Raw genomic sequence first — 23,409 nt, 5'->3', positions numbered from 1 at the left:
GGGGGCTGGAAGGAGTCAGAGTTCAGGGAAGGGGGCCTCCGCCCCTGGCCCATCGCCACAGGGCCCAGGAGCCCCGTCTCCCCCTCTCACCCACCCTCTACCTGGCTTCTGGCCAGTTTTGTAGGGCCATCCCTCGGGCATGTGTGAAATGCTGCAGGGAGGGCCAGGTTTCAGCTGGATGTTAGAAGTTCCCACCAGCTGCAGATGCTTGAAGTCAAAAGGGTGACCACACGAGGTCATGATCTCCCATCTAAGGATGTATGTGTTCAGAGGTAGGGTGACAGGGAACCCGTGGTGGCCCTGAGACCCCTACCCTGACCCATTTCATTGGCTGACAGCGGAGTGGGATTTCCACCTCCCCAACCCAAGCATGGCTGCATCCCCTTTGCAGATAATGGGAAGGTGCTGGTCAGGAGGGCTTGGTCACTAGGGGTCCTGCACCTCTGGGCCCAGTGGTTTGGGGCAGATCACTCTGCGGCTGCTGCCTGTTGTCCTCCTGGGCATTGCCACTTGCCTCCAAACCCCAGATTCTGCTTATCCAACACTACCACCTCTCAGCTGGACTGCAGAATCCAGCTGCCTGGAGGGGGATCACTGGCACCACCCAGCTTGACTCTCTTGCCAGGTGGTGGGAGGAGGACTGAATGTCTCTCGCTGGGTCTGCCACCTGCTGGTCAGGAGTCCTCGGACAACGGGGAGCCCGAGGACAGGGGGAGCCTTGAGACATGGGGAGCCCTGGGACAGGAGGAGACCTTGGACACGGGAGCTCTGGGACACGGGGAGCCCAAGGTCAGGCAGAGCCCTGGACACAGGGGGCCTGGGGAGTCCCGGGACAGGAAGAGCCCTTGGACCCGGGGAACCCCGGAACAGGGAGAGCCCCGGGACACAGGCAGTCGTTGCTTTCCTTGCCTGCAAAGGGTTTCTGTGGACTTCCGGGACTAGCACAGATGAGGCAGCACAACAGTGGAGTGGAATGGGCTTTTAGGGGTGTCGTGCAGGTTTGAGTTGGACTCTTGCCTGGGGTTAATACCAGTCAGGCCCTTGCCCTCTCTGAGTCCCAGTTTTCACAGGGCATCAGCTCTCCAAGAAAGGATCAGGCATCTACATCCTCACTGCAGGGTTGTGGAATTAATCCAGCCACTGCCACTGGCCACTTAATTCTGACTTCAAGCAAGTGACACATAATTGCTCTAAGCCTCAGTGTTTGCATCTGTAAAATGGAAAAATGAGAGCTGGGTCCTGGAATGCTGGGTTAGAGCATTTAGCACACTGAAGTGAAGAGCCAACTCATTGGAAAAGACCCCGATGCTGGGAGAGATTGAGGGCAGGAAGAGAAGGGGGAAACAGAGGATGAGATGGTTGGATGGCATCACCAACTCAAAGGACATGAATTTGAGCAAACTCTGGAAGATAGTGAGGGACAGGGAAGCCTGGTGTGCTGCAGTCCATGGGGTCTCAGAGTCGGACACAACTTAATCACTGAGCAACAAGGCACGTTGTTGTGTGTGTGTGTGCTCAGTCCTATCTGACTCTTTCTGACCCCAAGGACTATATAGAGCCTGCCAGGCTCCTCTGTTCATGGGATTTCCCAGGCCAGAATACAGGAGCAGAGTGAGTTGTCATTTCCTCCTCCAAGGGATCTTCCGGATTCGGGGATTGAACCAGCATCTCTTGCATCTCCTGCATTGGCAGGCGGATTCTTTACCACTATGCCACCTGGGAAGCACCATTATTAGCAACCTTGATACAATTGTCATCCTCGTCATAGTTTGCTGAGGGCCCATTTGGAGCAAGCCCTGGGCCTCTGAATCTCCACTCAGACCCCAGACACAGCCCAGAGGCCACTGTGGGCAGGGAGCCGCAGCGAACGCCTCTGTCCTCCGGTAAGGGACCTAGTCAGTGGCTTTTGCTCTGTTGCGGATGGTGCGGAGATCAGGCAGGCAGCTCTGCATCCTGGGGTCGGCCCTGCCGAACAGCTTCGAGGCGGGTTAACGGCTGAGGTGACCGGTCCGACGTCTGTCCTGACCGCAGCAGGTATGTCCGCGGTCAGAGCTGCAGTGGGGAAAAATGGCCAGTCCAAAAGCATGGACTGGGGAGGCGGGGAGGCAGCCCCCAAGTGCGCACCCTGCGGAGCCTCCTGTAGGGCCCTGTGCGGCGCTGGCCAGGGACGTGTCCACGAGGGTAGTAGGGCTGCGAGCCGGCACCTTCCAGCCCGCGGGGGTCACGAGGCGCCCCCAGGCGCTTGGCGCAGCCCCGGGGGCGGGGCGCCGGGAGGTGCAGCCCGGAGCGACGGCGTGGGCAGCCAATGGTGCCCGGGCTCGCGCCTCGATGCCCCGCCCCCTGGCCTGGCTGCCCAATGGCGAGCACGCGGACAGCGGGGGTGGGGCCCGGGCCGTGGCGGCTGCGGCGCGCGGGCGCGGCACCCGGAAGTCGGCGGCCGCGGCGGAGGCGGTGAGTGTCAGCCGGGATGCGGGAGGCGGGCGGCACTCCCCGCGGGGCGCGGGGCTCGGACTCAGCAGTGGCCACCGCGCCCGCCCCGATTTCCCCTTCTTGAAGCGGTGATTGCCCGTCCAGCGCCTGGTCCGGTCGGAGACCGAGCCGACCCCAGCCCGAGAGTCCCTCGCGTTCCTGAAACCACGTTTCCAGTGTCCCCGCCTGGACGGGGCGCGGGCCTCGCAGGCCCGGCCGGTGTCCCTTCCAGGGTGGGTGGGCTACGCGGCGGTGGGCCGGGGAGCCCTGAGTCACGCTGCTCCCTCCCTGCGCCCTGCTGCAGGGGATAGCTGATGCCTGTCCGGGGAGGCAGCCGGGGCCATGTCATAAGCGCTCCTGGACAGGCTTTCCTGGGCTGGCTCGGTCGTCAGGCCCTCCCCATGGGAGTTCAGGGCAAGGGGCTGGACAGGGCTGCACCCCGGGTAAGGCCCTGTAGCCACTGGTTTTGAAGACACTCCTGCTCCAGCAGCTGCCCCGGGCGCCTCTGGGCTACAGATCTGGCATGGGCCTTCTGCCCTTGGACAGCTCCTGAGGCCCAGCCGGCCTCTGCTGGGGCAGTCTCATGGTCAGCCAGGCCTGCCCTGCTCTCCTGCTGCGGGCCTGCCCACCCGTGTGTTGCTTTTTTGGTCTCGGTGGACAAGGGATGGAGCTGTGAGGGGTGCCTGCAGCCGGGAGCTCGTGGGAATGGCTTTCTGCTGCTTGCTCCTTGTCCTCTGGGCAGCCTTTCAGGGCAAGTGTCAGATGACAGCATTCACAATGAAGAAAACTCAGGCTGAGGGCCAGTGTTGTCCCCAAGGTCACTCAGAGCCAGGCTGGCCTGTCCTCCCGAGCCCCTCTCCCAGAAGCCTTCCTGCCTTGGGTGACCTGTTGGGTGGGGTGGGATGAGAGGGTGGGCGTGTTGGCAGGTGGACAGAGCAGAGCCTCCGCTCCTCCTCCCTGGGGCCCAGGGCTCCCGGTGGGCGGAGCGTGCTGTCCTGGCGCCCCCACCTGTTGGGACCCCTGACCGCTGGCTGCAGAGGCACGCGTGCCCCAGTACTGTGGCTTCGAGTCACCGGTGTGTCGGCAGGACACGGGCCGCTCAGACCAGGCCTCCGGCCGTCTGCTCTGCCGCACTGCCCCTTCCCTGAGCTGTTAGGACGGCCTCGCTCGTCCTCTGTGTGTTCATTTCTGGGCTGTCACTTAGGTTGTGCTTCACCGTGGTACAGTCACGTGTGGCGTCCTGGGGACTTAATCCTGTGCTGGCTGCGGCTCTAGAAGGCCCCTGCTGGCAGCTTGGTGCCCTGCGTGCTGCTTCTGAGGGTCTGTCTGTGGCCCCAGGCAGGAAGGCCACTGCAAGTGGGGCCACACTCGTCACTGACACCCTGGGTGTGTGAGTAAGGCTGTGTCAGCCAGTGTGTGAGGACAATTGGTTGGTCTGGACCTTGGGGTTTGGTGATGGCTCTGAGATAACAAGGTCGCCCCCGGGCCACTGACTTCCCTTTTCCGGGTATTGGTGCAGCTGTGTTCCCTCCTTCTTGACTTTCTTTCTGGGTTGCAGAGTGATGGATACACGCTTCACAGTGAAGAGGCCCAGGCCCCACCCCCTGGTGTGTCTGCCGGGTCCTCAAGACCATGCGCAGTAGAAGTACTTGGTTCCACACTCCTTTCAGGGGCTGGTGGGAGTGCCCCCTTCCTCCCCTGTTGACCCCTCGAGCCGCAGGGCTAGCCCCTGGCTTGTGGGGAAGCCTGTTCCTGGGGGGGATGGGGACCAAAGTGCAGAGTGAGCAGCGTGCACCGTGACTCCCTGTGTCCCTTGTTGGTGTTGCTCTTTTGAACCCTGAAGGGACAATGACACTTGCTGTGAGGCTGCACGAGTGCCAGTTCTAAGATCTCAGGAAACATTGTCGCCGTAGAAAATGCATCCTCGTGAAATGCTACTTATCAGCCAGAGCTGCAGAGCTGGGTTGTGGAGTCCTGGGCGGGGAAGGGGCGCAGTGGGCGGTGGCGGGGTGGGCAGCTGACTGCTCTGAATGATTAGTTTAGGCTGGCAGGGCGTGTGTCCCCGTGTGTTTATGTCGTGTGCTGGCAGCCGCCACGGAGTCACGCGTCACATGTCACTTGTGAGCAGCTCCTGCCTGGAGCTCCGAGCTCCGCCCCGCCTGAGGGCGGGATGCCCGGCGCCTGGGCTCCAGGCCAGATGGGCTGGCTGGCTGGTCTTTGATCGCCTTCCGCCAAGAGTGTGCAGTGCCGAACAGAAGGAGTGCCGACCCCAGGGCTCGGTCACCCCTGCCCAGAGCCCTGGGGAGCAGCTGGAGGAGGCTGACTGCCAGGCCCTGGATCCCTCCCCCGCGCACACCCCCCCAGCCCCCGCCGCTTGCATACCTGAGTCCCCCACTCCTGGCTCCTCTGGCCAGTGCGCCCCCTTGTGTCCAGGTGTTTCCCCTTGTGTCCGGGCGTGCCCCCTTGTCCGGCTGTGTCCCCTTGTCCCCAGGTCCACCCCCTTGTCCCTGGGTGTGCCCCTTTGTCCCCGGGCATGCCCCCTTGTATCCGAGTGTTTCCCCTTGTCTGGGTGTGCCCCCTTGTGTCTGGGTGTTTCCCCTTGTATCCGAGTGTTTCCCCTTGCATCCGGGCGTGCCCCCTTGTGTCTGGGTGTTTCCCCTTGTGTCCGGGTGTTTCCCCTTGTCCGGGCGTGCACCCTTGTGTCCGGGCGTGCCCCCTTGTATCCGAGTGTTTCCCCTTGTCCGGGCGTGCACCCTTGTGTCTGGGTGTTTCCCCTTGTCCGGGTGTGCCCTCTTGTGTCCGGGTGTTTCCCCTTGTCCGGGTGTTTCCCCTTGTCCGGGTGTGCCCCCTTGTGTCCGGGTGTTTCCCCTTGTCCGGGTGTTTCCCCTTGTCCAGGTGTGCCCCCTTGTGTCCAGGCATGCGCCCTTGCATCTGGGCGTGCCCCCTTGTGTCCAGGTGTGCCCCGCTTGTCCAGGTGTTTCCCCTTGTCCGGTGTGCCCCCTTGTATCCGAGTGTTTCCCCTTGTCCGGTGTTCCCCCTTGACCTGGTGCCTCTTTGCCTTTTCAGCTGAGGGTGCAGGCCCCCACCCCAGCCAGCAGCCACCTGAGCACGTGGGTCCTTGTGCAAACTCTTGGCTGCTGGCCACTCCGAGCCGGGGCTGGATCTGGCCTCCCCGGTCTGCTGAGAACCCCTCTTCCTGCCTGCCCCTGGAACAGCTCAGAGCCTATGGGGAAGACAGCGGGGTCTGTCTTGGTCTTCTTGTGGGCAGCTTTCCGGGAGGGTGCTCCGGCTCCCCCAGGAAGGGCACCCGTTCCAAGTGGCCAGCATGTGGGATGGCGTGGAGTGAGCCCCGTGGCCGCCACCCAGATCAGGGTGTGGACCCGCCACCAGCATGAGACTGGGAACCCCTGGGGTCCCCGGACAGGCAGGCTGGCCTCCAGCTCCGCCAGTGGACTTCCTCACCCATGTGACTTCACGAACATGGGCGCCTGGCGTGCCTGATCTGTCGGTGTCAGCGGCTTCTGTGAAAAGCTGAGCAGGAGACCCCTGCCCGAGACAGCTCAGCGTGTGCTGAAGCTCGGGGCCCAAAGGGTCGCATGGTGGGCGTCCAGGGAGGCCCGGTGGTGCAGATGGGACACTGTCCACTGGAGAGCACGGGGGTCCCTGGCTCACACCGCCCACCCGGGCAGACATGTCCGAGAATGGAGCCCAAAGGCAGCCGTGCCTGGAGCTCAGGAGAAAGGGGTGTTGCTCAGGGACGAGGGGGCACGTCCCGTGCAGCTTGGATGGAGAGACACGCTCTGGGAGGACAGGCAGGTTTGCACGGGGGCAGCTCGGGCAGCGGGCAGGGCCACCCCCCAGCCACTGCGCTGCGGGACAGCGGCCAGGAGATGCACGGAGCACCTCTTGCCACAGGGGATGCAGACTGACGGCCAGTGGGCAGGAAGACGGGGTGGCGGGGTCCTGTGTGAGTGATGACCCCGGCGTGCACCCGTACTTTGCCAAGAAAGGTCTGGAAGCACACAGCCAACGGGAAACTCCTAGGTGACCCGGGGATGCCGCCCCCCTACCCACCGGGTGTTCAGCCATCTCTCAGTCTCCAAGCTGTGGTCCTGGGCGGCCTCCCCTCTTCAGCCCAGGCCGCCATCTGGGGGCTTCCTTCCCTGGGTAACGCTCTGGGGCCTAGCTGCACCCCCAGCGGGACGCACGTGGGCTCAGCAACGACACTGCTGAGCACTTGGTGTGGGAGGAGCCCGCCCGGGAACACACTGCTGCTGTCCTTGCCCCGCCTGCGGTCTTGGGGCCCACGCTGCTTCCAGGTTCGCGTGTCCCGAGCCCAGAGAGCTGAGTTCCATGGCAGCCGCCCCATCAGTGGGGACCCTACCCCCCGGCCTGGGTCCCCCTGGCCACCCTGCTTGCCATGGGCTGAGCCCCCTCGCCTGCAGAGGGTGGGCGGCTAGTGTCCAACTGTGGCTGGCACCCCTGGCAGGGGGCTGTCAGCACCGTGGCCCCCCTGCCCACCGGGCTGGATGGCTTCCTCCATAGCCCGGTACCCCCAGCTTCACCCATCTCCATGTGTCCACTCCGGCCTGGGACCTTCCTGCCCGCCCGGCCCTCGGGGCTGTGCCAGGACTGCAGAGTTCCAACTTCTCAGGCTGCCCTGGGCCTGTGGGCACCCTGGGCTGCAGGTGGAGCTGGGCTAGGCGGGGTGGGGACCCCCCAAGAGGGCCAGGAACAGTGTCCCCCAGTGCCCTCAGCCCAGTGCCCTTCAGGATGACCTTGTCCTGACTCCAGCCTTGGTGTCACTCGGAGAGGAGGAGTCCCGGCTCACCTGGAGCACTGCGACCTTGAGCCCTCAGCTTGCCGCCCGCCCCTGACCTCAGAAGTCTCTGGAAGCAAGCGGAGGGGAGCGCCTGGGTGCCCCGCCGCGCGGCTGTGGCGGGACGCCAGTGCAGTGTCCAGGGCTTGCTCTGGGAGCCCTGGATGGCAACGGGGCCATCAGGGAGGACTCCGACCCGGAGCGGGTGTGAGGAGGGCGTGGGGGCGGGGAGAGGGGCCAGGGCAGCAGGCCTCCTGAGTGGGGGGTGAGGGACTGGAGAGAAAGGCAGTTCCTGATGGTCCCCTCCCCAGGGGCTGGCTTTCCTCCGGCCCCTCCTTCCTGATGACTGCGTCTGCACCAAGGCCACAGCCCTGGGCCCGCGCCCACACCTGCCTGGAGACCCGCTGCGGCCTTCCTGGGACCGGGAGCCCTGCTCACCGCTGCATCCTGGGGGCTCGTCTACCCCCGCCCCAGGTGGCTCGGACGCAGGGGCCCTGTAGCAGAGGGGCTCTGGGTCCGGCCTGTGCTCAGCAGTGGCTGGTGGGCCCCTGAGCCCGGCACGCAGCCTGGGCTGGGCGTGGCGGGCGAGGGCAGGCCAGGGGAGGCACATTCGGCGTGGCGTGTTCCTGGTGTGTTCCCTCCGTTCTGGCGGGGCTCCTCCCACAGTCTGTGCCAGCCTGGCCGCCGCAGATGGCCCTGGCCCACCCGCTCAGGGCATCCGTGTGTCTGGGGGTGAGCAGCCCCCGGGTGGGCAGGGGTCTGTGTCTTGGATGTGCACGCTGGTCACGGGGCAGGTGGGATGCCAGGGTTCTGAGGCATCCGTGGCTGCCCGTCACCCTGCCCTGCCTCCTGGGTGATCCTGCTGACTGTCCCATCTTCCGTGTCTGACCTGCCCGTGCTGCGGGGCTCGCCGACCAGGGATCAAACCCGCGTGCCTGTGTTGGGTGTGCAGGGAGGTCCCTGAGGCTGCTGCTTCTGGAGGATCTTTCCGGTGCTGGGAGGCCCCCGGCGTCTTCTCCGCACACGTGTTCCCGAGCCCCTTTCCTGCACTCAGATGGGCGGGTCGTGGGGCGCGCGGGAGCCCTGCCACTTCTTGCTCGTGGTGCTCCATCTTGTTATGCGGGTCTTTCCACTGCGCTGCTCTCTGTCCAGGAAGTCATTCCAGAGACTCTCGGAAGTCTGGGATGAAGACGGAAACTTCAGTGTGCCCAGTGCCCAGGGGCACCGCCAGTGCAGACACCCCTCAGACCAAGTCCCTGGGCGCCCTGCGTGGCCCTGGCTCTGCACATGGAGCTTCTTAGAGACCGCCCCCCCCATTTCTGTGCACCTAACCTGCCTACCCCCGTGTGGCCATGCAGACACACTGGGTCCCTGTTCCCTCAACCCCCCAAGGCCACCAGAGCCCAGGTTGCACCATGGGCGGCCCCTGGGGCAGGAATGGGCACCGTTTGCTGCTCTCTTCTCTGGGTTTTTCTGTTCTCTCAGGTGTCAGCTAAATCCTGCATGACCTTTTCAGCTCTTGGCTTTGAGGATTTTCCATGTTTTTTCAAGCGTTTTGAGTCACTTTTACCAAGGAGGTTGGTCCCAATGGTCTGCCCACAGAATGGGGATTGCCGGGCACTCCCGGGACGATGGGCACCAGTGCCCCTGATGGGCAGGGACCTGGCCCGTCCACACTACCCCCAGGCCCCTCTGTGTGGGCTCTTCGTGTGGTGCGGTGCCCTGGGCTCCTGCACACGGCACTGGTCACCACAGCTGCACCTCCCCTGCACGGCCACGGCGCCTTACTGAGGGCAGAGGTTGGTGGGCTGGGCCATCAGCACACCTGTGCCTGGACAAGCACGGGGCTGAGTCCTGGAGGTCCCACCGGGCCCGTGGGCACCGCCGGGGAGAGTTCCGGGTGCACCCAGCGCCTGGCGGCCACCCTGGCCAGACCCGTGAGCAGAGTGAGGGGAGGGGGCACGGAAGGCCACGAGCTGGGCGGCTGCCGCGTGGCTCTGCATTGTGGTTGCGGCCGTGGTGCTGGCCGTGGGCTCCAGCCTTCCTTGGCGACTCCGTGCGGGGCGGCCAGGGCTCCCTCATTGCTTGCCTGCTTTGAAGGCGGGTCAGTGTGCTGGGAACGTCCTCCTGTGACTCCTGAGATGGGAGATCCTTTGTTTCAGGCCCCAGACCAGGGAGTGATCGCCGGCCACCAGGGCCAGCGAGGTCACCGGCCTCGGGGATGTGTCTGGCCGCTGCGCCAGAGCACGTTTACGGAGACGGGCAAGCACCGCAGTGTGCACCATGCAGGCCCCTCGTCCAGTGAGGGTCTGGGCACTGAGGCCGGCTCAGTTTGGGCAAGGGGGCGCTGCCGGATCAGGAGGTGGGCCTGTCATCTGCCATCCACTCAACACGTTTCCTTCTCCTGCAGAGCCCGTGACCTGTGGAGCCAAGCCCCCCTCGGGACTCATGTGCATCATCTTCTTTAAGTTCGATCCTCGCCCTGTTTCCAAAAATGCGTACAGGTAACCCCCCTGGCTGCACCCGCTGTCCCACTCAGCCTCGGGAGCCCGTGTGGGCACCGTGTGCGGGGTGGGGGCACAGGCTAGTGCCTGGGTCCCCCGACAGCAGCTGCTCAGGTGGGCCCCACAGGGGGTTCCTCCCAGGGCGGGGACCCCGTGTCGATGTGCAGAGGTGCTCAGACGCAGCCTCGGGAGATGGCCGCGTGGGCAAGACGGAGGGCGGAGTGGGCGTGCGCACAGCCCCTGCCCCCAGCTGGGGCCCCGGTGGCAGCAGGGCAGAGTGGCCGCGCGGGAGACTGGCCTGGGGGCTGGGGCCCTGGGCCAGCAAGCAGCCTGCGTGTTGAGGGCCGCCTGGGCGGGAGTCAGGGGAGCTGGGGGACCCACCGGAGCAGGCAGGAGGCTGAGGCCAGGGAGGGGACGCCGGCTCTGGGGAGCACCCCTCCGTCCTCCAGCTCCGTGGTGGGGACCCCCCTGACAGTGATCCACACGGAGAGGGAGGCTGGGTTGTGACCCCCAACCACAGATGAGTCACCGGTGCGGTTGCTGTGAAGTTGCCATTGTCCCAGGACCTAGGTCATTTCAGCTGCTTCTCAGATGCCTGACATGTGGCTGAGGTCACTCACTCCAGGCCAGGGAGTGAACGGTGCCCAGCGTCTCCTTCCTGCGGGGGAGTGGGCCGCAGGGCCTGGCTGGGGGCTGGGGGCTGGGGGCTGGCCCTCGACAGCCCCCAGCAGAGTGAGCTGGGAGTCGGGGTCCAGCCAGTGGACAGAGCCCCAGGGCTGTGATTAGAGGGGCCGGGGTGCCTGGGGGCAGAGCCCGTCCTCCACCCTGGGCTGAGCCCCAGCTTGGGCTGGCACACTGGGTGGCCAGAGCTTTCTGGGCACTTGCTGGAAGTCTGCTCGATTGCACTGACCACCGTCTGGGCCATGCCCTGAGCCAGGGAGTGAAAACCTCTCCCCAGCAGCGTCCCTCCGGTGCTCTCTGCTGACAAAACTGGGCCCACAGCCTCTGTGGAGCCCTGGGAAGGGTGGTGGTGGGCGCCGGTGCCGCGCTGCCAAGCTCTCCTAGGATTGGGCCCACAGTGCGAAAGTGCGTGTCCTGTGGGCTGTTCGGCGGAGCGCCTGTGGCGGTGTCGGGGGAGGGAGACAGCGTGGCTGGTGGGGGGCTGAGGTACATGTGGGGTCCTGGGGTATGTGAGTGGCTCAGCTGAGCAGCTCCAGGCCGAAGCCGCCTGGATCCCTCGTCTGCGCCCTGCACTGCACCCCTGGTTGCCGCCCCACAGCCCTGTTTTGGGGTACCCACCCCTCCTCACGTCACCTTCCATTGCCATCACCCCTGGGATGACCCCTCAGGTGCCCTCGGGTTTGGCCTGCCTCCCAGGCTGCGCACTCGGCCTCATGCACTGGTGTCAGACCCTCCTGGGGCTGTCCTTGGCTCAACACGCCCGCCCCACCCTCTGTGCCCTGCCTGGGTATGACCCCCCGGGAGGTCCCAGCCTCTGTACCCCCCTGCCTGTTGTTGTCCAGCAGTTGGAACCTCCATGTTTTGCCAAATGATGGAAGTCTTGAATGAGGTGACCCTGAGTTCACATGGAGGGGGTGTGTCCTGGGGGGGGCATCTGACCCCTGCTGCTCTTGGAGGGGCCCATGGCCAGAGCTTGCGGGTGGCCTCCAGGAGGAGAGTGATCCTGGCCCACGACAGGTGAGACCAGGCGGCCCGGTCCTGCGGCTTCAGGGACTGACCCCCGCAGCAGCGGAGACCCCACCGGCCAGCACCTGCGTCGCCCCCGGGGCCCCAAGCTGAGCACCTGGCTGAGGCGGTGGGTGGGTGTTGGGCTGCACACGCCAGTGTTCCCCACAAGCCAGTGTTCATGGAGTCAGGCGTCCATGCGAATGGTACTCTTGGAGAGTTTTGAGGATCTGACGACCGAATACGGGCTGGACCCCGGCCCAATGCCAGCCCATGCCATGCTGCTCGGAGGGTTCCTCATCAGAAACAGACACTGGGTCTCGGAGCCTTCACGTTGGCCCTGCCCACCTGATCACCACCTGTGTTTATAGTTGCTTCTGTTGTTGTTTTTGGGGTATTTGGGCCCTGCCAAGCCTCACTCAGGATTTTAGTTCCCTGATTAGGGATCCCACCACACCCCCCACAGCAGAGGCACAGAGTCTTAACCACTGGACTGCCAGGGAAGTCCCTCTAGAGCTTGGGGTAGTTTTGAATGTTTGTTTAGACCTACTGGGGAGGTTGTGTTTGCTGACCCTCGTGGCCATGGACTTCCTAGATCGAAAGCCGAGAAACTGGAGGCAGAGGAACAGCTTGTTGTTTTCAGTCATTAAATCACGTGGGACTCTTTTGCAACTGCGTGGCGTGTAGCCCCTTAGGCTCCTCTGTCCATAGGGTTTCCCAGACAAGAGTACTGGAGCGGGTTGCCATGCCCTTCTCCAGGGGCTCTTTTCACGCAGTTATTTTAAATGGCAAAACTGACCAGAAACTTCTTTTTCGTACTCCAAAACCAGTGATCTGAAAACATCAGCATGTTTTCTAGTTACCAAAAAAATACTTGTTTGATTCATAATACTGAACAGGAAGAAAACACAGAGAAGTCCTCAGCTGTCCCCTCCCAGAGACGCCCCAAAGTGCAGGAGGGAGCAGCCCGGGGACACCCTCAGCGCTGCCGGGGGTTTCACAGCGTGTCCTCAGGGAAGGGGCCCACGGCCTGGAGCAGGCACCTGGTGACCGGGGAGCGGGGCTGGGCCGAGTCCGCTTTCTCCTTCCCGGGGGTTTGCGGCCTGACTACTGAGGCGCCGTCGTCTTGGTAATGAGAGGAAAACCGCGGCTGTTCCGTCGAGACCGCCTGCCCATGCGAGACGCTCCAGTTCCCTCGAGACCCTTCTTCGTGCTCTCTCCTCAGGCTCATCCTGGCCGCCAACAGGGACGAGTTCTACCACCGGCCGGCCAGGGCCGCAGACTTCTGGGGGAGCAACAACGAGGTCCTCAGCGGTGAGTGTCTCCGCCCTCCACGCACCCAGGTGCCCCGGGGAAGCGGCCGGAAGGTGGGGGCTGTACCTGCATCCACCCTCCGCTGGGGCTGGTCTTGCGCGAGTCTGTCCTGTCAGCTGCACGTGGTTATGGTGCCCTCGCACACCCCTGGCCCCAGGGAGGGCCGCCGGAGTTCGGGGGCCAACGGGGGGCCTGTGGAGCAGACGGGCCCCTTGGGAGCAGCGCCCGGCACTGTGGGCGGGCCGCCCAGAGGGCATGTGCGCGTGCGCGCGTGCGGGCCAGGGCCCTCAGACATCCGTGAAGGCTTCCGTGTGCCGAGTCGGGCAGAGGAGGCTGGGCGCGGGAAGAAGGAGCAGGTCCTGCGGGAGGTGGGGAGAGCGCTGGGGGCGCAGTGGGCGGGCTGGCCCCTGCGCCCTGAGCTCTGGGCATGGCGGTCCTGTGTGTGGGGTCTTTGCCCAGGCTGGCCTGGCTTCCCAGAGGCCTGGGAGCCGCTGGAGGAGGACTGAGGGGAGCCCGTGAGCATGGCCAAGGAGCATCCTAGGTTTGGTGTTGTTCAGTCGCAGAGTCGTCACCAACTCTGCGACCCCATGGACTGCTGCATGCCATTGCCGCCCTGTCCATCACCAACTCCCAGAGCTTGCTCAAACTCATGTCCATTGAATAGGTGATGCCATCCAACTATGTCATTCTCTGTCGTCCCCTTCTCCTGCCTTCAATCTTTCCCAGCATCAGGGTCTTTTTAAACGAGTCAGTTCCTTGCGTCAGGTGGCCAAAGTATTTGAGTTTCAGCTTCAACATCAGTTCTTCCAGTGAATGTTCAGGACTGATTTCCTTTAGGATGGACTGGTGGGATCTCCTTGCAGTCCAACAGGCTCTCAAGAGTCTTCTCCAACACCACAGTTCAAACACATCAATTCTTCGGCGCTCAGCCTTCTTTATGGTCCAACTCTCACATCCATGCATGACTACTGGGAAGACCATAGCGTTGACGATACAGACTTGTGTTGGCAAAGTGACGTCTCTGCTTTTTAATATGCTGTCTAGGTTTGTCATAGGTTTTCTTGCATCTTACCCAAAGGCTTTGCCTTTCGTGAGATTGTAAAGGTACCTTCCTCTGTGTGGTTCTGGAACCCTTCTGGTTTTGGTTACGCTTAGGTCTGTGACTTCTATAAAATGCCAGCCTGCCGGGTCTTCATTTGCTTGTGGTCACTCTTGGTCATTTGCAGAGAACCCTCACCCTTGCTTTTACGGTCGATTTACAGCGCTGCGCTGGCTTCTCCTGTTCGACACGGTGGCTCAGTTTTCCATGTGTACATGTGCATTCTTTTTCATATGTTTTATATGTGGTTTATCACATGACGTTGAGTCTGGTGTTCTGTGCTGTGCGGTAGGATCCCGTTTATTCCCCTGTGTACACGAGTTTGCCTCTGCTCACCCCAAACTCCCCTCCCGCCCTGGCAGCCACAGGTCTGTGCTCTGTGTCTGTGCTCTGTGTCTGTGCGTCTGTTGTCGCACGGGTAGGTTCGTCGGTGTCACATTCTGGCTCTGAGTGTTTACTTGGCTGTGCCAGGTCTCAGTTGTGGGTCGGGAATCTTTAGCTGCCACACGCAGCGTCTAGTTCCCTGACCAGGGATCGAACCTGGTCCCTCTACATTGGGAGCACAGTCTTAGCCACTGGGTCATATTTTAGATTCCACGTATGAGCCGTACCATATGGTATTGGTCTTTCTTTGTGTGACTTAGTTCACTCAATATGACAATCTCTGGTTCACCCATGTTGCTGCAAATAGCATTATTTTGTGCTTCTTACGGCTGAATAGTGTTCTGTGGTATAAATACGCCGCATCTTCATGCATCTGATGATGGGCGTTGACTTTCTTTTGCACTGTGGCTGCTGTAAATAGCGCTGCAGTGAGCATCGGGCTGCATGGATCTCTCCGTGTTATTTTGTCCAGATATGCACCCCAGGAGTGGGCTTGTCGGATCGTATGGAAGTTCTGTGTTAGTGTTCTGGGGGCCTCTGTCCTGGACTTCATAGCGGCTGCACCAGCATGCACTCCCCAGCGGTGTCGGACGGCTCCCTTCTGCCCGCTCTGGCAGAGCTCCTCTTGACCATGTGCGCGTCTGAGCGCCGAGCAGGGCTCTTCCTTCAGTCAGGTCTGCCTGACGTGCGTCCTCAGCACACACGTCTTTCCTGTAACGTTTTCCTATGTGTTTTGAAAATCATTTGCTGCTGTTGTAAATGATTAATTAAATTTTCATTTTCCAGTTCTTACTAGTATTTACTCATTAGTTATGGAAGGTTTTTTTTTTTTGTAGATTCTCTTTGGATCTTCTTCACATACAAATAAGGGCAGTTTTATTTCAATACTTGTTCAGATCTTTCCCTCTTTTAGTTCTTCTACTATCGTAATTCCCCTGGGGGAGGATAAGGCAACTCACTCCAGTATTCTTGCACGGTAAGTTCCATGGACAGAAGAGCCTAGCAGGCTATAGTCCATGGGGTCGCAAAGAGTAGGACGTGACTGAGCGATGTAGCACGTACTATAGCAATTTATTATTGTTGTAATAATAACGTGTCAATGATGTAGTTGTTTTCACCCCAGTCTTCAAGCAAAGTGACCCCGCCGGCCAGGAACTCACTGCTGGTGGCTGTGGCTACCTTGCCAGCCCAGGGCGGGCCTGTGGTTGTGGAGGGTGGCAGCAGGAGGGCTCCTAGTGAAGCCTGGTCCTGCCCAGGGACGACAGCCAGTGTCCCTGCACCTGGCTGGGGCCTGGCGCGGTTTCCGTGGCAGAGCTGGTGCTGTGTGCGCCCTGGCCTGACGCCCACCCAGGTGCCGGCACGTGTGCGTGGGCTGGGGCTCCCGGGGACAGCAGGTGTTGTCCCGGATGAAGGTCCCCCCACAGATCTGTGGGCCTGCAGGCTGCCTCGTCCCGCGGAGTCTGAGCCCCGGCCGGCCCCAGGGCTGCTGGCGACGCTGCCGTGTGTTGCAGGGCTGGACATGGAGGAAGGCAAGGAGGGCGGCACGTGGCTGGGCATCAGCACGCGGGGCAAGCTGGCCGCGCTCACCAACTACTTGCAGCCGCGGCTGAACCACAATGCCCGGGGCCGAGGTACAGGGCTGGGGGCTCGCAGACGCCTGCAGGGGTGGGAGGCGGGGCGAGGAGAGGGGCCCTGCAGCCCCCTGGCTGGTGAAACCGGGAGCCACCTCGGCCTGGCCACAGCCTGGCTCCCGACCACTGTGTGGTCACCCCCCGTCCTGTGGACACACGCTGTCTCCGACGTCCCCTTGCGCTGGACCTCCCCGTGGGGGCTCAGCAGGGGGATGTTCAGAGTCAGAAGCCTCCACACCCACCTCCTAGGCTGCCGGTCAGCAAGGGAGGCACAGGCCCAGGGGGACTGTTGTCTCCCGGGAGACGGGCTCAGTCCTGCCGCCCTTCCATGGGCGTGTGTCCCCTGCCACAGGTGAGCTCGTGGCCCAGTTCCTGACCTCGGACATGGACAGCTTGTCCTACCTAAAGAAGGTCTCGGCCGAGGGCCATCTGTACAACGGCTTCAACCTCATCGCGGCCGACCTGAGGTGGGTCTTCAGGCGGGGATGCCCCACCACCACCTGGGGCTGGGCCGAGGGCAATGAGGCGACCCCAGGTCCTCTGAGGGCTAGGGAGCTGTCTGTCGGCCTGTCTGGAGCTGCCAAGGGGCTGTGATGCCAGCCAAGCCAGCCGTGGGCCCTGTGGGTAGAGGACCTGGGGCAAGGGGCATTCCCTGCCTGGGGTGCAGTGGGCAGCGAGGGGCAGGGGTGGGGGCCTGTCCCCAAGGCGGTAGGAGCGGTTCACCTAGGGAGGCTGGGGCCCTGGAGCCCTGGGCGGCCGCCCTGGCTGTGAGGTTCAGGAGCTGGGCCGCTGGGCCCTGAGGGGGCGCTGGGGACGCAGTGGTCGGGTTGTGGACAGGCCCGTGTTGATGCGCAGAGAGGTGTCGGGCCGGTCAGGCACAGGTAGTTCATAACAGGGGCGCCTGTGTGGAAGGGTGTGGCCCCCGTGGCCCTGGCTGACCCTCTCTGCCCTTGGCTGCAGCGCAGAAAAGGGAGACGTCATTTGCTACTACGGAAACCGGGGGGAGCGGGAGCCTGTTGTCCTGGCGCCAGGTGAGGCTGCCCCGGCGGGCGGTGCAGGGTGGGCTGCTCCCCTGGGGGCCCCTTGCCGCCTCCCGGGCCCGGGGCTCTGCCGGGGTCTCTCCTCCGCTGTTCGTAGCCGTTCGTGCCCCCGTGGCCCGTGGTGGCTGTGGCCTCACCTGGCCCACAGGCGGGCTGCTTCTGCCCGTGCAGAGCCGCTGGTGCTCCCAGTTCTGTGACCCCTGTGGCAGCGCCGGGACCCCGCCGCTGCCCTCAGCCATGCCCAGAGAGGCTGCTCATCTGCGAATCGCTGCTGGGACAAAATTCTTGTCACCTCTCCACTGCTGTGTCATCCCAGAGCCTCCCCCCGCCCCGATCCCTGTCGCTTTCTGTTTCTTTAAAAAGTTGCATCTTTTTATTTATTCATTTCTGGCTGTGCTGGGTCTCCCTTGCTGCTTGGGCTTTCCCTAGTTGTGGCGAGCGGGGCTGCTCCCCACGGTGGCTTCCCTTCTTGCGAAGCAGGGGCTCTAGGGCAGGCCCCGTAGTTGTGGCGCAGGGGCAGAGATGCTCCACAACACGTGGGGTCTTCCCAGGTCAGGGATCGAACCCCTGTCTCCTGCATTGGCAGGTGGATTCTTTACCACTGAGCCACCAGGGAAGCCCTCCATGTTACTTTAAAAGAAAAAAAGGAACTGCTCCATCGAGCCATGCGTGCGGCATCCAGCCCACCCATTACAGCATGGCTTTGGTCGTTTTCACTGTCTCCAAAGTGGTGCAGCCGTCACCAAAATCCAACTCCAGAAGGGACGCTCCCCACCCCAGGGCTGGCAGTTACCCCCCAGCCCTGGACACCACCGTCTGCTTTCTATCTGTGGGCTGGCAGTTACCCCCCGCCCTGGACACCGCCGTCTGCTTTCTATCTGTGGGCTGGCAGTTACCCCCCGCCCTGGACACCGCCGTCTGCTTTCTATCTGTGGGCTGGCAGTTACCCCCCGCCCTGGACACCGCCGTCTGCTTTCTATCTGTGGGCTGGCAGTTACCCCGCCCTGGACACCGCCGTCTGCTTTCTATCTGTGGGCTGGCAGTTACCCCCCGCCCTGGACACCGCCGTCTGCTTTCTATCTGTGGGCTGGCAGTTACCCCCCAGCCCTGGACACCGCCGTCTGCTTTCTATCTGTGGGCTGGCAGTTACCCCCCAGCCCTGGACACCACCGTCTGCTTTCTATCTCTGTGGGTTTGCCCATTCTGCACGACTTACGTAGACAGGCGCAGACAGTACCAGCCTTTTGTGTCTGGCCTTTCCCTTTGGGGAACACTTTCAAGGTTCGTCCTTCCGTGGTGTGAGGGTTCCGTTCCTTTTTGTGACTGAATAGTATTCCGTCCTGTGGGTTTTCTGCCTCGTTTATCCCTTGCCCAGTGAAGGACACTCGGTTGTCCCTGTTAATTGGCTGCTGTGAATGTTGGTTCCACATTTTAGCGTGGGTACCTTCATCTCTCTTATGTGGGTAGTTCGAATGGAGTTGGCAGATTGTAAAGTAACTGAACGTTTGATGAATTGCCAGGCTGCTTCCCAAAGCAGCTGCACCATTTTACATCGCCAGCAGCAACTTTACGAGTCTCACCAGGACTTGTCACTGGCCGACTTCTCGTCGCCGCTGTCCCCAGCGCGATGTGGTCGCACTGTGGCCTTGGTATGCATTTCCCTGGTAGTTAATGACATTGAGCAACTTTCCACCTGCTTGTTGGTCGTTCTTGTGTCTTATTTGGAGAAATGTCTACTCAAGTCCTCTCCCTATTTTTCAGTTGGGTCATCTTTCTGTTACTGAATCGCAAGAATTATCTTATGTGTTCTGAATACAAGTTTCCCATCAGATATTTGACTTTTCTAATGTTTTCTTCCATCCTGTCTTCCTGCTTTCTCGCTGCTGTCTCCTGAAGCAAGGAGTCATTTTAAATTGTGATGACGTCCAGTTTACGTGTTGGCACCTGGGGCTTCCTAGGGTCGGGCTCCCTGACCTCGGCTGACCCTGGCGGGCAGCCTCCTGGCCTGAGGCTGTGGGGGTCCCAGCTTGAACCTTTTCAGGTGTACCCCACCTCGGGCTCCCCCGACTTAGGGACAGACCTTATCCTGGTGTTGATTCTGATCACCCGAGCCCTCCCCACAACCAGCCCTGGCAAGTTCCTGGAGACAGAGGCGTGCAGAGAAGGGGTGGGTGGGTGGAGTGTGGGTCACAGTCCCCCACCCCCACGCTGGCAGAACCCCCGGCCTCCTGCAGGGACCTATGGGCTGAGCAACGCGCTGCTGGAGACGCCCTGGAGGAAGCTGTGCTTCGGGAAGCAGCTCTTCCTGGAGGCCGTGGAGCAGGGCCGGGAGCTCCCCAGGGATGCGCTGGTGGCCCAGCTCCTAGATGTGCTCAGCAACGACGAGGCGTGAGTGCCCCCTGCACACACGGAGGCTCTGCGAGCCAGTCGCTTCCATCCGTGGGGCCTGCGTGGTCGAGCCCCGGGCAGCTCTGGGGGCCCTGGCACAGGGACAGGCTGGCAGTCGCTGTCCCGTGGCCCCCACAGCGGAGCCCCTCGTAATAGGTTGAGTAGGGGTTCTGGGCCCTGACCTGGGACGTGCAGGGAGCAGCTTGTGTGGTTCCCCCACCCAGTCTGGTGGACTCCCGGGCACTGCAGGGCTGCGAGCTGGCAGCAAGAACGCCGCCTCTGTCCTTCAGGCAGCTGCCAGACCCAGCCATCGAGGCCCAGGGCAGGGAGTACGTGCGACCCATCCTCAGCAAGTACGCGGCCGTGTGCGTGCGCTGCCCGGACTACGGCACCAGGTAGGACGGGCAGGCACAGGTGCTGCCTCCGCCCTGGGGGGCCCACCTCCCCAGCCCCTCCTGCCACCTCCCTGGCTGGGAGCCCTGGGCGTTCAGCCTCGTCAGCCCAGGGCCCACCCGCCGAGTGGTGGAGGGGTGGTCCCGCTGGGCAGAAACCTGTGGGGCCCCCAGCTCAGTGCCCCCTCCCCCCACCCCGGCCCAGAGGCACTGGGCCTGAGCGCCCTGAGACCGGACCAAGCCAGGGCCCATCGAGGCCCCTCCCACCTTGGATCTGCACCTTTCGGGGCTGAACATGGGCCCTGCACTCTTTTAGGACCAACACGGTCATCCTTGTGGATGCAGATGGGCACGTGACCTTCACGGAGCGCAGCATGCTGGGCTCGGACCCCACCCGCTGGGAGACCACTACCCATGAGTTCCGGCTGCAGAGCTAGCCCGCAGCCGCTGTGGCTGGGGCTCCCGGGAGGCCCTGTCACAGGTACTGCCCGTGAGCCGGCCAGCGTTCCCCAGGGCAGAGCCCTTTGTGTGAACCGTCTGCATCCTTAGGTCTAGCTCGGGGTCCAGCCTTGGGCCCTGGAGATGACAGCGGCTTGCAGTCAGGGTGCCGGGCCTCCCCTGCCCGTGTGCAGAGCCCCATGTGACACATGTCACGCAGGTGTGCACACACTGCAGGCCATAGGCATGTGTACACATGCTCAGACGCACAAATGCTCCAGGCGTGCCACCCACAAGAGCCGGCCCCACGACGAGTGCCTCTCACCCTTGTGTGCTTCGTCCTGTGAGTCTCGCCACGATCCAGACACGACAGTGGACGTCCGCTTCAGAGCAGCCCCTCCTATCCTGGCCATGGTCCACGCTGACCCCGGCCCTGCTCCTGGAAGGGGACGGGCCCTCTGGAGGGATGAAAGCCTCTCCCTAGGTAGACACAGCCTGGGGCCACCCACAAGGGGTGTCCATGCGCACTGCGCTGCCCGGGGCTCCCGGCTCGAGGCAGGCCCGTCTCAGGGAGGGCACACAGAGGCCCCTGCCGTTCTCCTTCTCCCGAAGAACTAAATGGCATAGGACCCTGTACGTGAATGGGGGATGCTGACAATAAAACTGAGGCCAGTGCATTCCACGCCTTGACTGTGAGACAGGGTGCCCGTGTGGGCTGGGGCGCCGCCCTTCTGGTCCACAGACTCCGGTGCAGGTGGGCGCCCTGCACCCCGGGGACCGTGGGGTCAGGCCTGCGGAGGCCCGCGGGTGCTGGGGGCTGTGCGCCAGCTGAGGGGGCAGTGGCGTCCATCCCCGCGCAGCCCCGGGCCCTGGTTTTGGACAAGCACCCTGGCGCTCCTGTCCCCAGCTGGGGCTGGGCATCTGGAGTCCTGCGTCCAGTGTGGGCACCCAGCTTCCCTCCGCCTTGGCGGCCGACCCCCGACCTGGCTTCCTCAGCGCACTGACAGCTCAGGCGGGTTGGGCACACCCCGGGCCCTCCCTGGCTCCCTGGCCCTCCTCTGTCCCCTCTTCACCCCTCACGGCCCAGCAGGAAGCGGCCCCGTGTGAGGCAGCCTGTGCCGCTCCCCACCCACCGCGTCCTGCGTAGCTGCCATCGGCCAAGTCCCCGGCTCTGGTACGGCCAGTGCCCTCTGCCTGCCTCACAGGCCCCCCGGCCAGCCATGCCGCCCTTGGGGGCACTGCTGCACTGGTGCAGGGCCATCCGGAGAGGCTTTCAGATGTCTGCTGCCCACATTCCCCATGCACCCTTTGCCCTGTGCCCCTGGGTAGCCTGGGCCCAAGGAAGTAGCTCCAGGCTTGGTTCTGTGGATCTAGGCTGACCTGGGTGCCCCCTGGGAGATGGCGCTGGGCTCTGGCCCCTCAGGTGACTTCGTCAGGTGTTTCCAGAGATAATCAGAAGAGAATCGGTAGGAGCGATGTCCTTATGAAAAGGGACACATGGGCACAGGGACAGGCAGGCACGCAGACAGATGCCTGCGAAGGCTGGGGCCAAGCTGCTTCCTGCCAAGGAGCCCCAGAAGCAGGGAGGGGGGCCTGCTGTCCCCTGAAGCCCTCAGAGGAGCAGGGCCTGTGACGGACACCCTGACCTCAGACGGCCAGTCTCGAACCAGGTGAATAAATCTCTGTTGTGTAAGCCCCTCACTGGCATACTTTGTTTTGGCAGCTGAGCAAAATAAAAAATTGTGACCTTGTTTTACACATCAGGAAACAGGCCTGGGGAGATACAGGGACAGCGCCACAGCCCGCAGGCCAGGGTGGAGCAGGGTGCGGCCAGGCAGCCCTCGGGGCCCAGCCATGCCTGCTCGGGCTTGCCCCAGCGCCCAGGGCTGCTCGTGCCCCAGGGCCTTTGCTCTGCGGCTCCCGCTGCCGGAAGGGCTCCTCCCCCAGATGCCCGTGCTGCACTCCCCCTCCCCTGCCCCGCAGGTCTTGGCTCAAGTCCTGACAGTCACCCTGTCTGAGGCAGCTTCCCCATCTTGGTCTCTGCTGCACAACAGAAAGCCCTTGTCTTGACAGGCAGGCCTTGCACTGACCGAGTGTTGCTTGTGTGTCTCCCAGTCGGAACAAGAGTGTGAAGACCTTTCATCTGTTCCACTCCTGTGTCCTGATGCCCTGGCCAGATAGATAGTAGAGCCTAACCCTTTGCACACCCCCTTGGCTCAGGCCAGTGTCTGGAAGCGAGGTCTCTGTTGTTTGGAGGATTCAGGACCCGGGTTAGCTGTCTCCTGGAAGGGCCTTTGACATGCCCAGAAGAGGCCTCTGTGCTTGTCACCAGATGCATCTGATCCGAGTCCCTGCTGGAGTCTCTCATGCCCCTTCCCCGATGAGCTGCTTGTTCTCCAGCCCCAGGACGGCCGAGCGGAGGTGTGCAGGCACAGAGCCACGTCTGTGAGCACACAGCCAGCTAGGGACCTCGGAGACCTCAGGTCTAGTCCTGTCGGGCCTGGGCGCCTGACTCCTGTGAGCACACCATCAGCGAGGGATGCAGGGATCCTCAGGTCTTGTCAGTCTGTTGGGCCTGGGCTCCTGGCTCCTGTCTGCAGAGACGACCCCCCCCCCCGCCCCCCACGGAGTCTTTTGATCTCCTGTGCTGGCAGAGACCCCCTCAAGTGAGCCAGGCTGAGGTGGAAACTCAGAAGCCCCAAGGGAAAAGGTTTTCTCCCCCAGCTTGTGCTGGAGTTCCAGCTTCCAGGCATTGATCTTTGTGACTCCGATGCTGGAGCCAGCTGAGAACAGCGGGGTGGTCCCGTGGTAAGGTCCTTGTCTGTCACCTGCTTGGTGCCAGGCCAAGTGGGAAGTTGGCTGTAGTGTGCAGGGCTGAGGTCTCAGGTTTGACTGGGGTAGGTGGGGTCCCTACCTCAGGAGGCAATGAAGTGTGGTGAGGCGGCTAGATGGAGGGTGGTGGGCTGGGGGGTTCCCATGGGCTCTAAGTGCACTGGGCAAGGCCAGCAGCTGGCTGAGTCCGAGAGCCAGACCCTCACAGGGCTCGGTGCCCGCTGTGGGGTGCCTGGTGCCAACCCTGTGGCACAGCCTGGCAAGGAGAGGGCAGGCAGGGAGGGAAGACCTAGGTGGGCCTCCAGCTTAGTGACCTGCAGCACCCCTCCCCTGGCTCTTTTTAGGAAATGATTTCAACTTGCTACAAACTTGAAAAATGGAACAAAGAATCCAGTATCCTTCCCAGAGATCCA

General features: G+C 62.7%; 1 protein-coding gene across 6 annotated transcripts; it reads left to right on the top strand.

The window, feature by feature from the left end:
- The first annotated feature begins 2,411 nt into the window (after window positions 1–2,411).
- TANGO2 (transport and golgi organization 2 homolog) lies at window positions 2,412–20,922 on the top strand. 6 transcript variants are annotated; one of them, XR_011467400.1, is made up of 10 exons: window positions 2,412–2,451; window positions 9,699–9,792; window positions 12,704–12,792; window positions 15,787–15,906; window positions 16,259–16,373; window positions 16,872–16,937; window positions 19,181–19,334; window positions 19,625–19,729; window positions 20,043–20,207; window positions 20,446–20,922. XR_011467400.1 is itself a non-coding variant. In XM_070385650.1 (10 exons), exons 2-9 carry the CDS (start codon window positions 9,737–9,739, stop codon window positions 20,161–20,163), a joined length of 831 nt encoding a protein of 276 aa, XP_070241751.1. In that variant the 5' UTR covers window positions 2,412–2,451; window positions 9,699–9,736; the 3' UTR covers window positions 20,164–20,207; window positions 20,446–20,919. The 6 variants fall into 6 exon arrangements, 5 of the variants coding, with proteins under 5 accessions (XP_070241751.1, XP_070241752.1, XP_070241749.1 ...); XM_070385650.1 differs by having other exon boundaries at window positions 16,867–16,937; window positions 20,446–20,919; XM_070385651.1 differs by having other exon boundaries at window positions 20,043–20,920.
- Window positions 20,923–23,409: the final 2,487 nt, after the last annotated feature.

This window comes from Bos mutus, chromosome 17 (genome assembly GCF_027580195.1).
Source record: "Bos mutus isolate GX-2022 chromosome 17, NWIPB_WYAK_1.1, whole genome shotgun sequence".
Classification (NCBI taxonomy): Eukaryota; Metazoa; Chordata; class Mammalia; order Artiodactyla; family Bovidae; genus Bos; species Bos mutus.
The sequence above is the reverse complement of the archived record's forward strand: the minus strand, read 5'-3'. Positions and strand labels throughout refer to the sequence as shown.

What these genes read in the sequence shown, in the direction of transcription:
- TANGO2 (XM_070385650.1), top strand. Translation starts at nt 9,737, where the DNA reads ATGTGCATCATCTTCTTTAAGTTCGATCCTCGCCCTGTTTCCAAAAAT. An exon ending in CAACAACGAGGTCCTCAGCG is followed by an intron (nt 12,793 to 15,786) that starts GTGAGTGTCTCC and finishes CGTGTGTTGCAG; the next exon opens with GGCTGGACATGGAGGAAGGC. An exon ending in GCCTGTTGTCCTGGCGCCAG is followed by an intron (nt 16,938 to 19,180) that starts GTGAGGCTGCCC and finishes GGCCTCCTGCAG; the next exon opens with GGACCTATGGGCTGAGCAAC.